General features: G+C 43.0%; 1 protein-coding gene across 1 annotated transcript; it reads right to left on the reverse strand.

Moving 5' to 3' along the window:
* Positions 1-926: 926 nt before the first annotated feature.
* Positions 927-16009, reverse strand: LOC144101931 (uncharacterized). Its single transcript, XM_077635166.1, has 3 exons — positions 15808-16009; positions 14961-15062; positions 927-1368 (listed from the first exon to the last, which is right to left on the reverse strand). Exons 1-3 carry the CDS (start codon positions 15903-15905, stop codon positions 1155-1157), a joined length of 414 nt encoding a protein of 137 aa, XP_077491292.1. The 5' UTR covers positions 15906-16009; the 3' UTR covers positions 927-1154.
* Positions 16010-16173: the final 164 nt, after the last annotated feature.

Below are 16173 nucleotides of genomic sequence, written 5' to 3' on the forward strand. Positions count from 1 at the left end.
ATCTGTGCTGACATTCTCTGTAACATTACCTGTGCTTCTGTCTATTCTGTGCCATTGGGGTTTCATGTTTTTTTTTTGTTGTTTCTATTTTCCTGCTTTTCTCTTTAAGTTTTTTTTTTAGCGTTTAGCTCCTTTTCTTTTTTGTATTGGCTTTAACCCCGGAAAAGCGTTGCTGGTCCAGGCTGCCCCTCTCATTTATGTTTTTTTTGTATTTTTTCTGAGAGGACCAACAAAAGGGTAAAAGGGTCGCATAGACCTACAGGTGGCTGTTTGAAACAGCCGCCTGCCAGTGCAAGGGTGCATCACTGGTGTAGTCACGAGTGCACCAGGAAAATATACCTAACACTAAATGCCTGACCACCTATCGCTGTATCTCGTGTCCTGACCCGCCGCGGTGGCTCAGTGGTTTGGGCGCTCGGCTACTGATCCGGAGTTCCCGGGTTCGAACCCGACCGCGGCGGCTGCATTTTTATGGAGGCAAAACGCTAAGGCGCCCGTGTGCTGTGCGATGTCAGTGCACTTTAAAGATCCCCAGGTGGTCGAAATTATTCCGGAGCCCTCCATTACGGCACCTCTCTCTTCCTTTCTTCTTTCATTCCCTCCTTTATCCCTTCCCTTACCGCACAGTTCAGGTGTCCAACTGTCCAACTATATATGAGACATACCGCACCATTTCCTTTCCCCAAAAACCTATTATTATTATTATTATTAATATTAACCGTCCTGCAAGATTTTTTTTTTTTGGGACGGTGAAGGTGGGCAGAGGTAGGCATGTGGTGGGAGGCGCTTTTGAAAAATGGAGGTGGGTGGCTCGCAGCTCCTTACTTTGGGAAGGAGGAAGGTGAAAAAGAACTCAACTTATTTAACCTCTGCACGTCAGAAACTTCCCACAATGATTTGGCACAATAAATGAGAACAACACAGTGTCTACTGCTGTCTGCTTTATTGCCTAGAGAAGAAGTTTTGTGACTGTATACGTTCAGCCTCTATGTTGTAACCTGTGTAAGAGGAAGTCCTATTGTGAATGTGCTCAAGAAAATTCAGAGCCTGCAGCAGCACAATGGTGTTTGTGCATATGCCTGGCCTAGCAATCACTATACCAGGCACGCTCCCAGCCAAGCAAGGGTCTACAGTTCATGGGCACCCCTCTGGAGTCAGTCACGCCACGCTGGTGGCACCCACTTGCGCGGTGCAGGTGCCGGTGTTGGTGGGAGAACCTTGTCTATGCCTGGAATCGTATCTGACAGGGGTCGCATCAGGCTCTGGTCGAAGTCGTTCTCCTCGCGCAGTATGCAGAAATAGACCATGAAAGCCACCAGGCTTGCCAGAACGGACCAGCGCTGGACTTCTGGCACGTCAGCAGGACGCCTGCACATGACAAGACCCAGAGATGCCAGACGGTACAGCAGATGGTTCAAGATACAATGGCAGATGAAGTCAGACAGTATGGCAGATGATGCCAGGCTGCTCATCACTCACAGAAGTAAAGGTGTGATGGTGACAGTTGGCCCTCAATGCCATGGACATGCCTATACTCCATCTTACAAGTCGTTTGCAGCACTGTGAAAACTGTGGAGATCTAAGCCAATCATAATGGCGTGCTCGACAATATATGCTCCTCCATGCACCTCACCTCGTGACTGGTACTGGTTTCACAACAGGGAAGGAAACAGCATCAGTATCCATCTGCTGTGCGCAGGAGGCTCGGCTGGTTCAGCAGATGCCATGCTTATCAATAGCAGCACACTACGTCGCAGCAGTTTTCCAGAGTGCTGTGCTTGTGCAGACTTTCTCTGATAATTTAACCAGTCAATGAAACACCATCCTGAACTGTTTAAATAACAGTAAAAAAAATTGCTTAAATATTTGAGGGACTATTTGTTATCTTCCTTGGGCCTGATTGGACGAGAAAGATCTACCTTTCAAAGTGCTGCAAATGACTTGAGAGACAAAGAATGGCCCCTGGTCAACCGGATGACATGACCAGTTTTCTCGCCTTTCTTAGACGCCAACTCTCAAATCAACTGTCAACGTTAAGCAACCATCTGCACCATTTCGCTTCCCTTCCATCCGGATACCAGATTCCACAAGTGCAGAAAGTGAACTAACACAAGCACATGCTCCCTGGACAGAATAGCCCCCATGAATCAAACTGATATGGATGGCAACGCCGTTTAGTACTGAGAAAGTGCCCTGTGAAACTGCGGCTCTAAAAGGGCACATTGGAGGGCAGCAGTATGGGCCTAAGACAAAGAAACAGGGGGAAAAGTTGCCTCCACACTAAACAAGAATTCGCCTGAAGCACTTTTTCATTTGTAACACTCATGCAGTCCTACTGGTCTCATTTAACAGCATGCAAGCAACCGCCCCTTGTTACCATTCCTAGAGCAGGCAAGCCTTAGAGTTCTTATTGCGAAAATATGTGGATTTACGGCGGTCTCTTTATCCTCTCCCGAGGTCAGGAATAAAGCGGAATCTGCTTGTTTTAGCAGCGACAGAGTTGCCGAATCTAAGGAAATTTCTCATATCGTAGGAAAATCAAGCCACTAAGGGAAAAAGGCAATTTTGTTTAATAACCCATTGAAAACGTGGGAACTTTGGTTTCGCTAAAGACCGGTGTTCTAAATGTGCTTTCTCGGGAAAATGTACAAAGATGAAGGGAAAATGCTATTATCATGGCGGCCTGACCAGTGTCACGAGAAGAAATTCGGCTTGATGTTTCCCGTTAATTTGCTGCCTAGCCTTGGATACAGAGCCCAGGTTCATTCAGGCTTCAAGTGCTGCGTCCTTGGATTTCTTCCAGCTATAGTGGCAGTGACCCTTCCATTAATTACTTCCAACCACTCCCAACTCTTTAGTCACACAATCTCCTATGTATGCATGTTGTTGTAAAGGAATTCCTGAAAATTTCTACGTTGTATACAGGAGAGGCTAGAAAGGAAATGGAAGTAGCCGAGCTGGTCCCCGTCCCAAAGCAAGAACTAATAAAAATGAAGTGGTGATTGACAATGATGTGATCAAGAACAATCCAGCCCTCTTGTTCATTATTAAAGGGCTTTGCATTTATTTTATTTCACTCATTCTTATATTTATTACCTTGGCTGTATTCAGTCTAAAATTGCTGTATCTTGAAAAAAATATATTTGTGGGAAAAAAAATGGGAAACTTTTAGCCGACAACTGGGAAAAACCAATAGGCCAATACAGCAACACTGAGCAGCGATAGCTGAAATTGACAACTCCTCAGGGAGCCCTTTTCGACATATTTGCTTTCACAAAGGAACTTTAAGCGAAGGTAATCCTATCGCTGATGCAGTGAGGCTTAGAGGTAAAGCACCTGCCTTGCGTGTAAGAGGACCACAGTTCAAATCTCGGTGTCACGCAATTCTCCACCAGATTAACAAAAAAATCCAGGTGTTGATGCAATTGCACAACCAGGCCTAAGGGTGCAGCCTGATCTCGGTGACCAAACCGACCGCGCACTCCCTCACCAGAACATCTAGCCGCCCCTGCTTAGTACTTTGACACAACCTTCTATATGAATAAACCAATTAACCCTCGGCCTCAGTCCCCAGTGGCTGCAAAGCAACTCACCAAGGCTGTGGCCAGACCTGTGACACAGCGGAGGGTGCTAAGAATCCCTGGTTCTGGACAGGCCACCACTGGAAACTAAAAAGGGTGGCCCAGCTAACTTTAGCCAGGGTTCAAAAATATGCCTAAGACGATGCAAAAAAATGCATGTTGCTGGCTATTGTTCAGAGCAAGTGCCACTATTTTTTTGCATTGCACTTAATTGCATTATTAGTCGAGATTAATTAAGCACACTTGCAAGCAATGAAGATAGGCAAAAAATTCCGATGAGAAAGTTGTAGAACAGTCTGCAAAACGTCCGGTTGAACAGTTTCCAACTTTGAATTTATTAAGTATTACCCTTTTTTTCCTCACTGCAGATGCTTGCAAAATAAAAAAAATATCATGTGACATGCCCATTTGTGCGCCGCGATTGCAGTGCTCTCAAACGTTCCATGTAGGAACGAACAGATCTTTAGCCCGGTATGGTGCCACTTCAAAGGCGACAGGGTGGCAACGCAGCAACTGGCTGCATGATTCACGCCAGCGGTATGTGTAGTAGTAGTAGTGATTTATTTAAAATAATAATAAAAAGCGAGGAAAAGATTTTTGCTAGCCCCAGCATCTGCCATCGCTACAGGAAGCACCTGACCTGGGGCAGCAGAAATAAAGAGATAGCAGGCAGACTGGAGTAATGAAATGAGAGAGGTGAGCGAACAGGCAGAAAAGATAAGGGGGAGAGAGGAACTATATACAAGTATTCTATTTACACATTATTTATTTACTTATTTCATGGTCCCTCATGCCACACACAGAGGGCATTAGAGAGGGGAGTGAGCAGTTGCAAAGTGGTACTTAAAAACAATGCTGAACAGGTTTTTCCAGTAATAATGAACGTATTTAGAATATAATACTACATCATTATACAGTATTACGGGGGCAAAGAAAATGTATATTATACAGTGCTATAAAAATATGCGATGTACAGTAAAGATGTTAGGGTAACAAACAAAACGATGCAAGCCGTGGTATCACAAGAAGTTTTAAAGAAGAGTGTCAGTCATGATACCTTTCTGCGCACCTTAAGGGGCGGTAATGATAACGTATGCTTCATGAGTGTTACGCTTGCTGTACAATTATAGTTAGAAAAAATAAAACGGGCTGCGCAATTTTGTACTCCTTCAATAGCTGCTGTCAGCATGTTAGTTTGGGGGTCCCATACTGAAGAAGCATATTCAAGCGTAGAATGCACCAAAGATTTATAAACTGTTAGTTTTACGAAGAAAAAGTTATGGAAGAATGTCTTTTTAAGTAGCCCAGCATGCGATTGGCATTGGCGATTATGTGGCTGACATGATCGTTACAAGTGAGGTTCGGGGTTAAAAAACACCAAGATATTTATAGGATGTAACTGGTAGTAACGATGCATTGTTAATGAAATAGACAGGTGGATTTGTGGTTTTACGACGTGAGAAGTGCATCACTTTGTATTTAGACGTATTAAGGGTCATTTGCTATATAGCACACCAGTTAGAGATTACATCCAGGTCAATTTGTAGCAAAGCAATGTCGTTAGTATTTTTAATCACGTGATAAACTGCACAATCATCAGCAGACAGTTTCATTGGAGATAAAAGGTGCATAACATATGCACAGGTCGGGCACGTGTGATGTCCACAATCAAAGAGGAAGGAGAGCGGCGGTATGCGTCCCTTGTGGCGGTTCATGACAGTGACAAGCAGACAAAGCCCTTATCGCTTGCGCTGGCGTAAATTGCACAGCCAGTGCCTGCGTCGCAGCCCTGTCACATTTTCAGCACCGGCACAGCCAGCCAAATAGCGAAACGTTTGAGATCACTGCAATTGCGGTGCGCAAGTCGACATGTCACGTGGTATTTTTTGTATTTTGTATCTGCAGTGAGCGAAAAAAAGCCAATATGCAACAGATGGAAAGCCAGAAACTGCTTAAGCGGACGTTTTGCAGACCATTATAGTACCTTCTCATTGGAATTTTTTGCCTATCTTCATTGCTTACAAAACGATTAAGAACAATACAAAAAACAGTGTGACTTGCTCCATAGAATAGCCAGAAAGATGTATTTTGTCGCGTCTTAGTTAAATTAGCTGGGACACCCTGCATATATATTGTAACGCAGAGGCAGGATTTCAACGAACAGGTTTCTCGCAGCCAGAGACGCGCCTCGAGCAAATAGCAAAAGCAATGACAATAATGAAGGTATGGATGAGGATGAGTATGCGCAGATGAGAAGGATGAAGTTGTACACAGATAGGTGAAAAGAAGAAAGCCGCAGACAGTGTTCACATTAACTTCATGATTACATTATCGCAACTGGCAGGTTACCTTGTTAAATGTATTCTGCCGCATGTATTAAATAAATTTAGTTATTTATTTTTCTACTCCTGATAGTTCAAGACTATCTTGTTTGATTTTTTCCTCAATTATTATTTTTTGCAATTTGTCATTCCACTATTCTACTTCTCCACCTCAAGCCACTGTTTTCGGAAAATACTACATGATTTTTCTTGGCATTCATCACCATTCCTTGGCCAATACCCTGTGTGGGTATGTACCATGTTTACTAAGGTCAACAACAACTACCCATGCAGTAACAAGTGGCCAGCCTAGCGCGATTATTCTGATGCGGTGCGTTGAACGAAAGGCTTCAGGCGGGAATCGTGGACAACTTCAGTCCCGCGGTAATGGCAGTCTGCAGGATGATCAACAACAGTGACACGGTAGCACACTGGAGAATTTGGGTTCAGTACCAAGTAGGAACCAATAAAACGATGCTGAAATTTGTCACAGACACCAGGCGTGCGCAACGGTGTCCAAAGACTTGTTCCCCAGGATGGTACAAGACAATGCAGTGTATGAAGTCGTAATGACTTTTGCGATCTTCCAGGCAGGCTTCAGTGCTCACTGGCGCCCTGAAGGCAGTGGGAGTAAATGTTTTAAGGGAATACCCCAAGGCGACATAGATTTGTAATAAGGGAGTAATAACTCATTGGCATCCATTCAAGCGCAGTAATACAGCTGCAAAGGAAAGCTATACGGCTTTCTCTGAAACTTCGTAGTTAAAGAAAAATTCGTCCTGGTCCTGGGTTTGAACCTGGGACTACCACATCACTGGAGTAGTCGCTCTACCAACTGAGCTAACCGGGACAGCTAGCATATGGTAGGGCAAGAGCCAATGAGTAATTACTCCCATATTACAAATCTACTCCACCTTGGGGGATTCCCCTAAAACATTTGACCAACACTGTTCCCACTTCGAAATGCGGTTGGATTGCAGTTAGTCAAAGCCTTGACAGGTTGTGATGATGGCATCGATGAAGGCAGGACTTTGGACGGCAAGGGCGTTCGCAAGACAGTCGATACCCTTCAGGACGTGGCCCGGTTGGCCTCAGTCATGGTAGTAACGACACATCGACAAAGAGCGAGTATATCCTGAATGTAGGAAGTGTATGACCCAGTAGGGCACTAAATGCAGTGACCAAGCTTCTTCTTGGCTACTTTAGACCGCTACGGCTGCTTGAAACTGGGCTAGTCCGAAATATTTGTCTCGAGAGTAAGGAACCATGTGCCTGCGATGTCAGTCACATAGCAGCGCTCATTTAGTGGTTTAAGCAGTCGTCCCATCGGTTGAAAGAACTCACGCATTCACAGTGGTCAAGCCAGTCATCAATGCCGTCATCGCGGAGGCCAGCAAAGATTTGAGGGTTGCATTGACGGCTGCTCACTGTCCAAGTGGTGCGGACAGCAGAGACTGAAGTGGGAGCAACCCAGGCCGTCGGCGTATCCCTCTTGGGAGGTATTTAATAATGTAATTGCTAATAGAGTCAAGAAAACCATAGATTTCAATTAGCAAAGTGATCAGGCAGGCTTTCATAGAGGATGCTCCATAATAAAAAGCATTTACAGTATCAATCAGGTAGTACAGAAATGCGCAAAATCTAACCAACCGCTGTTATAGCCTTCGTAGATTACGAAAAAGCAATTGACTCAGTCAAAGCCTTAGCAGTCATGAAGGCATTTAGGAATCAGGGTGTACAACAGCCTTATGTAAAAATACTCAGATATCTATAACGGCTGCAACGCTACCATTATCCTCCATAAAGTCAGCAGTAAAATTCCAACAAGGAAGTATGTCAGGCAGGGAGACACAATCTCACCAATGCTATTCATCGCCTGTTCACAAAAGAGGTATTCAGAGCCTTGGATTGGGAGCAGTTGGGGATAAGAATTAACAGAAAATACCTTAGTAATCTGCAATCTGCTGATGATTTAGGTTTAGGTTTATTGGGGTTTACTAGGACTCGGGCTATGAGGGATGCCATAGTGAAGGGCTTCAAAAATTTCGACCACCTGGGGTATTTCAACATGCGCTGACATTGCATAGATTCGCTGATGACATTGCCTTGGTAAGTCAATCTGGAGATGAACTTCAGGAGATGTTTTCTTCTCATTGTATGCGGTATTTTGGTCTTTTGCCATTGATTTTGTGCTTTTCATTTTACACAAGTGCTGTGTCATTGCCATTATGTATTTTGGTTCTGAACCCCACACTAGCCTCTGGCAATGGGTTCAGTCAGTGTTTTGATTATTTGTATGGCAAGATTATGAATAAATGAACATGAAAATGAAATGAAACTGCAAAGCATGATCAATGAGTTGGACAGGCAGAGCAGAATGGTGGGTCTAAAAATTAACATGCAGAAAACCAAAGTACTGTTCAACAGTCTCACAAGGGAACAGGGGAACGAAACTTATAAAATAGTCAGCAAAATTGGTGGACGAAGGCTTGCGGAGTCGGGAATAACCCAGCGAGCGGACTGCGCGACATTGAGTGAAGAAAAGCGCGTTGATGATGAAATGTTTGCCAACACGCGGCAATCATTACGTCTTGATCACAAATTTGGCCGTGTCTGCTAGAACCGACGCGCTTAAGACGAAAGTGAATGACTGGATGGCTGCCTCCAGTTAGACCCATCATGGCGCGGATGGAGTGCCTGGCACTGAAGTTTCATTTATTGCATGTTGCAGGTTACAGGTTACAAAAACACTACAATACTCATAGTGTCTGTGCTGACCATGTCTGCGCCATGGCGGTGCCACCACTGCTTTTGCAATACTTCTCGCCATTTGGTCTCCTGAATTGGAGCTATGTGTGCTTCCACTACAAAGCTCGTATCATTGTTATTGGAAGCAGCTCTTGCTCGACGAAATTTGTCGTAATAAGTAGTGAGGTTAGATGAAGCAACGATGTCGTTTTTCTTCATTAGCGAAGTTCCTGCTTGTTTGCTTACCCTGTGACACATTGCAACAGGCAGAGTGAACAACACTTTCGTCACCTGTACCCGTTTATTTACAGTTATGCTACAAAGTGATCGGCAGGTGCCCCCCCCCCCCCCCACGTAAAAGCTACAAACTCGAACTCTCAAGCAGGCCAGAGTCCACCCCAAGCAGGATCCTCATCAGCCTCCGACTATTCAAGAGTCTAACAGATGAACTACAAGTTTAACACTGCGGAATCAGGCCAGAACCCACCGCCAAGCGTGGTATCTGCCTTCCGCTCTCAAAGAAGCCGAAATCCTGGATCTCAGTCAGCCTCTGAGTCACAACTGGATCGGACCATTTCGTTCGGTCACCGTGACGCAAGTGCCCTAGCACTCTCTTGGTCACAGGCATTCTGTTCATTTCGCGTCAATTTTTCAATTTTAATAATCACCTCTTCCCAAATAAAGTAAAATTACAAAAATAAGGCAAAATCACAACTACCGATGTGCCACTTCCATCAACCTGAGTTAAGATACAGAAATCCGGGCACATGCATGGCGTGGCGCAAGCTAAGCTGTGCCAACAGCAAAACTTGCTTTTCAGTCGCAAGCGAAGACCAGCATGCGTTGTCAGAATGAGGTCTCCAGTAGCCATCTGCAAGGTCATCTGAGGGCGCCCTACGCAACAGTGTGGTCGTGCGACCCAAAACACGATAAAATGCAGCCCATTAAAACCGCAACATTTCCTTTTGAAGTTTACATGCGCTTCTCATTATCAAAACTGCATTCTAAATATCTCAACTAAACTTGAAGATATTGCAGACAATCGGAGTAAAAAAAATATGCCGCTAGGAATTACCAAAAATTTTCGGATACAAATCTAGTCAAGGAGATGGCAAAACTTTTTTTATTTCATTGGTTATTAGAGGAGGTTAACCAGCCGATGGGGCAGGCAGCGCTAGCGGAGGCACCGAACAACCCTTCATCGTCCACGCAACTTTCGATGGAGCGTACGGTGCTTTCTCTCCCCATATGCATGACACCTCGTAATTCTTCAAAAGTGCATCTTCTGGCCAGTGTTGCCACAGCGGTTAGAAAAGTAGCAGCAAATTTTGGCGCGAACAATAAGCAGAAATCAGTATATTTCCGTATGTGTTAGGGTGAGTAGTTTAAACATGTTTTTCTATTTATATCTGAGTTTTTAATTTATTATTGTATTATACATTATATAGCATGCATTGGTTAATGCCCCTAATATTGCTAAAACATGTATGATTTCTTTTCATCGCAGGCAATCCTACATTCCCTCTAAATAAGTTCTTTTTAGTTCTGAAGTGTGTTCCGTTCTTACCTGTAAGTATTTGGGCATTACTTCAACTCATACCCTAACATGGGCTTCACATATAACGAACATCGCTAATGATGCTAACTGTACCCTTGGCTTCCTACGCCGAAATCTTTGTTTTCCTGCCCCTTCCATCAAATTATTAGCGTATGAAACTTTCGTCCAACCTAAATTAGAAGTCGCTTCAGTAGTATAGGACCCTCATCAATCAAACCTCTCACTAATGCTTGAAAAAATACAAAATCGCACTATCCGATTCATTTACAGTGATTATTCATATTATACTAGTGTGTCTTCTCTAAAATCTGGAGCCTCTTTGTCTAGTCTTGAAAAAAGAAGAAAACTATCTCGATTATGCCTGTTCCATAAGTTTTATCATTCATCTTTAGGAGCATCAATCATATCAGCAACACATCGTTTCTCCACCCGCATTCACCACAGCAAGACCGTGTACCCTCCCCCTGCAAGAACTGCATCTCATTTCCGATCTTTTTTTGTCAAATCATCTCGGGACTGGAACGATATGCCGCCGGAAGCCATACACCTTACCAACCCCATCAAATTCAAGAAAAAGACTGAGGCAATCATCTCGTAGTCTGCCATGCCCATCCCTTATGTAATGCCCCATATCCGGGGTCTTTGATGTAATAAATAAATACAGTGAATACCCACTGTCATAACAACAACAGCCAACGGAGTTGCGACAACAAGTGACCTGCCGGCAACCGACGGCACCACCAAACAAGGATATATAGTGCTCTAACAGGTTTGTCAGATGATCTGAGTGTAGAGTGAAAGGTAGAAAAAGGTACCTGGTTGAATTCCTATCTGCTAAGCATTGTTTCATGAAACCAAGTCCGATTTCATCTCACTTAGGTTTCAAAGAACTGGCTGCAGCACAAAAAATCCTTCTACAAGATTCCCCTGTCAAATCAAGGTAGGAATCAGTCTGTTGGCGATGATATCATTCATGCACACTGTGAGCAGTTGAGTGCAGCCGTATCTTCCCTCTATCTTCTATTTTTGCTGCAATTGCAGTACAGCAAAGTCTGGTGGCTAAAGCCAACCACTATAGTCTTACCATGGAAATAAAGTAGTAGCCTAATCACCTTGGTCTGAATCATCGCTCGCTCTGCCTGGCATTGTACGATGTACTAAAAACAATAAGCTCCACTGCTCTGGTTTGGTTTATGGGGTTTAACGTCCCAAAGCGACTCAGGCTCAGCGACGGGGTGAGCTTGAAAGCTGGCCCTTCTGCCCAACGACAACATTGGGGTAGGGGAAGCATGGTGAGATGTGTTGCCCTAATCTGTTGCGAACAACAGCGAGCAGCGACCTTTAAAAGTTGTTTCTAAAATACAGGGTCAACGCAGAGCTTTCAAATTTGATTCAAATTACCACAAAGACCACCTCTACAAATCTGTTGCGCCAGAATATGCCCATCGAAATCATTTCAGGGTATCTTTAACATAATGCCTGTTCGAACGGTGCTGTGCTCTGTGGTGAAAAGGTGCAAAGAGACAACACAACTTACGGCACAAGAGCTCAACTTCAAACATTTTCTTTCTTGCTTTAAACAAAAATCACCTTGATTAAAACTTCAGAAATTAAAGAGAATAAACTGTTCTACTAAACCTGACATCATCATCTGTAGGTCTAGTTGGACAACCTCGAAGCGAAATAACGGGTGTTTATAACCATAAGTGGGTGTTTATGGTTGAAAACGCACTTTTCTGCAACTTCAGTATTTTATTTCACTTCAACGCACATAGTTTCATAAACTGTAACATTTTTATAGGAAATAGACATCTAGGAAAGCAGGATAGCCATTTCTTTATTTCGGAGAGAAAGTTAATTTACAACCCAGAGGCACAACACAAAAATGTGGTGTCTCTACCCTCTTAAAACAAATGCCAAAATCATATAATTTTTACATTTTATTTGAATTCTAAAGAAATATTTATACCATAAAAAATAGTGATCTCAATCATATCAAAAGCCACAATCTAAGCAAATATCAATCATAAAAAATGTATAAAGTATTTTCTAAAAAAATTAATTTTTTATCGATTATTGAGCAGTGCCTGATTTCACGCCTTTTCGAAAAATTCAAACTGAGCTCGCCTCATGAATAAATTTTTTCAGCAAAAATATTTTAAGGTTAGATTGTGCACGTTACAATAAGTTTCCATGAGTTTTTTTTAACAAATTAGAGGTGTCGAGTGCAACGTCTGGTACATTTGCCGTGGGACCCACATCTGAAGATGACCAGAGTAGCCTATTGCACTCTTGCTAGAGACTTTTTTTTTATATACCAAATGTGGACAGGATATTTGAAGAGTGTTATAAAAATGAGCATTAGCAATTGTTCTTTTGACCAGTTCGGAATGAGTTTAATTGAAGGGCAACAGAGGCACAACAGGTATGACCACAGTGAACGATGAAGTTAATGAGCATGCAGTTAGAAGGTAGCTCAAATGTTAAAACAAGCGGGTTAAAGCTTTGTCTGAGCGTTGTAAGTATAGTAAAAGCCCTGGATTCAAAGGAATCCTAGTCACTGTTAATAAATAAATTGACGCAGGTTCGTCACAATTCTGCCAAACCTTAATGCAGAGTGAAAGATGCTTTTTAATTATTTTTGTTCATATTTTTTTCTTATTATTTAGTTATTATGCTCCTGTTTTGTTTGTTTTTGTTTTATTCCCTTGGTATTTATTAGTTTTTCTGTTTCATTTTATTATTTTCATTATATTTTATTACCTTTATTTTGCGCTCTGCTGCCTCTCAAGGTCATTTTGAACAACATAACCTTGAAGAACAGGAAGAGTATTTTATTATTTTTATTTTGCATTCCGATGCCTCTCAAGATCACTTTGCAAACCGACATAACATTGAAGAACGGGAGCAGCAGAGCTTTCGCTCTAAAATCAGGAAGTCACCAGCATATCTAAAAGCTTCAGCAATGGAACATGAAAGTTAATTTTTCAAAATGTAATTACATCCGGTTCAGCAGAAAGAGCACAAATGTGGAGGCAATGTATTACTTGGATACAGAAAATGCAATTTTGGCTGATAGCATTAAATACCTTGGCATATTTTCTTCAAACCTCACATGGAATAAACACGTAGAATATGTAGTAACTATGAAAGCTGGATGTGCACTCCATTTCCCAAAGTGCGATTTCAGGGCTGCCCCGAGTGACGTTAGGGAAACTTTAATGTCTGCTCCATCCTCCGCCGCAGTCTGGGACCCTAATTACGCTACACTTATAAATTAGAAGCTGTTCAACATAGGGCCACACGTTTTGTGACTAATTCCTACACGCATAACACTAGCGTTACCGCGCTGAAGAAATCGCTTGCTTGGCACCCTCTAGAAACACTCAGTTTTTTATCCAGGCTTACATTGCTAAAGCAAATAGGGCGAGGAAAGGCTTGAGTTGATCGTGACCTTTATCTAAACCACCTATTTTTATCTCCGTGAGAAAAGACCACAGTTGCAAAATACGAGAAATAGCCTGCCGCACATCCGTATAGCAATTGTGTTTTTTTCCCACAAACAATAAAACAATAGAACAGACTACCAAAATGTGTCATGTCAGCAACTAATGACACTTCTTCAGTTCTGCTGATGCAGCATCTACGGGCTTCAGCGTAAAGATTGTATTCAAGATTTTCCAATTTTTTTTTTTAGCTTAGTATACTGATGATGAGTCGTCTGTGTCGAAGCTGCTTACAGTCTTCTCACTTGACTGTTACACTGTTACCTTGACAACTTGCCATTTGTGATGATGGTTTTGACAATTATACTTGTTTTACGTGCAAGTTTTTGTAACATACGCCCCTACTGTAATGCCTTCTGGACGCAATGTAGGACCATGAATAAGTAAATAAAAAAATACCTGCATACCGTCTAATTTTTCCTTTAAGGACTTATCTAGCTTGGCTAAAAAGAAGTCACTTAGTATCAAGGCAATACAAGAGCGGATACATATTCCCTCGTTTTGAAGGTGGGCTTATTCTACAAGAGATAGGTGGATCTCAGGTAAAATGACAAAAGTTCTAAAACCTACTGACTGCAATTCCTGCAGAGTTTTGAAAAGGCACACTTTCTGACCTGTTTGTCCCTTGTTTTTTCGTGCCCTACAACTCGGATGTATGAACCAACTTAGGTTTCTACATTTCTGCCCAAGGGTTGAGGACTTGGTAGTTAAGGTCATGGAGGCAACATGCTGTGCCCAAGTTAGAGCACAAATCTGGCAGGTATGCCCTTGTTTCGTTCACCTGGATCGAGCTAGCCTGCTCTGCTTTCGCTTATATAAGGCCAGCCCAATGGCATGCTATGCATGCAAAAAGCTCCAAGTTACTGTACTGAAGAAACATACTGTGAAGGAGCACCCTGTGTGTTTCTTCCATCTGGCACCTTACTAATCCACCCAGCAGTTTTCACTCCTAAAGTAACCAAATAGCTTCGAATACAAAACGAATTTTGGCCATACAATGATAAGTCGTTGTTTTTCATGAAATGGAGGCTAGCAGACAGGCTTCCTTCCTGTCCCTTGTTCCTATTGTGTTTTGAAGAATCAAACCTTCCTTGCCATCTCTCTACTCAACTACAAAGTCATTTCTGTTAATCATACGAGCACACAATCTGAGGGCACTCTGAGGTGCATTGCAGGCATATACTTCACTGCAATCTGATCAAAGGAACAAAATAAACAGCACAGGATGATTCTTAATGCTACATACGCTGAACGAAAGCTCTGTTCGGCCTTCCACTGGGCTGCCTTGCTGGTGCTGTACACAACAGGCTTCTCGTCTTCAGCAGAAGCCTTCCCGCCAGCGGCACGTCTGATGAACAAGAGTGAATGGCATGTCAGCATAATAGCAAGGGCTACCAGCTGTGTAGCTCAACAACACTGTACAATGCTGCCAGGATATTTTATACAAAAGTCAACAAAGCAAGTGCATCGATCTTTTGCAGGACCCGACAAAAGGCTCCGCTAGTCGTCGACAAAAATATGCTGGTTTTAACTGTGCGAATGATCAATTATATTTAGATTTTTCCCTACTTGCATGGCATCCACGAGCAAAAGCCTGCTGAAAAATGTCACGAGAATACAGCAAAAGGCCCACCAGCATTGCTGATTCCTTTCTTTTCAACAGAAGACCAGTAACTTTCTCGCAAAATGAAACTGCCACGAAGTGCACACACACGTTCAGAGGTCAGGACACGGGATGAGAGCACTTAGCAACTAGCACCATGCGCAAACAGGGTCGGCGATAACTTTTTCCGAGTAAATACATTCTACATTATCCCTTTGAAACTGCTTTACAAAATAATGTGCGGTAAAGTTAACACACCGGATGTTTTTTGCGTGTCCTCCATGCGGTTCACGCTACCGCTCGTACCTTGGACAATAAACCAACAATCGCAACAACACACACTACCCTTCTAGCGCATAGTCGATCGTTTCTGATGAACAACACAGCAGGTGAAATGCAATTACAAAACATAACCTGTTATTTGAATCTTTCGCAAAGGCTAAAATTAGCTGCTACGACGCAGTAGCTCCCAACGCGAACCGCGTCATACCTCTGCAGTGCAGGCAGGAGAGGCACCGCTGCCCTTCTGGAAAGAGTCCTGAGCAGAAGAAACGTGGGCGACAGGCCGCCCGAGCCCGTGGGGAGCATCCTACCACTCGTGGTTTCCCTACTAGTTCCACTTGGCTTCACAGCTCACATACCTCACTGGGCGCCGCCATGCACGTGCAAACATGCAAGATCACGTGACAAAAACAGGTGGCGGATTGGATTTTCGTGATTTGGTGATGAAAAGCAGCGTGTGATCCGCATGTTGATGTATTGCAAAAAGTGCTGATGCGAGTATTTAATGTGATGAAGTTCACGTATGAAAAGAAATAAAATCAGTTAAAATATTTTTTTTTCTTTTTTGTTAAAG

Source organism: Amblyomma americanum, chromosome 8 (assembly GCF_052857255.1).
Source record: "Amblyomma americanum isolate KBUSLIRL-KWMA chromosome 8, ASM5285725v1, whole genome shotgun sequence".
In the NCBI taxonomy this organism is placed as follows: Eukaryota; Metazoa; Arthropoda; class Arachnida; order Ixodida; family Ixodidae; genus Amblyomma; species Amblyomma americanum.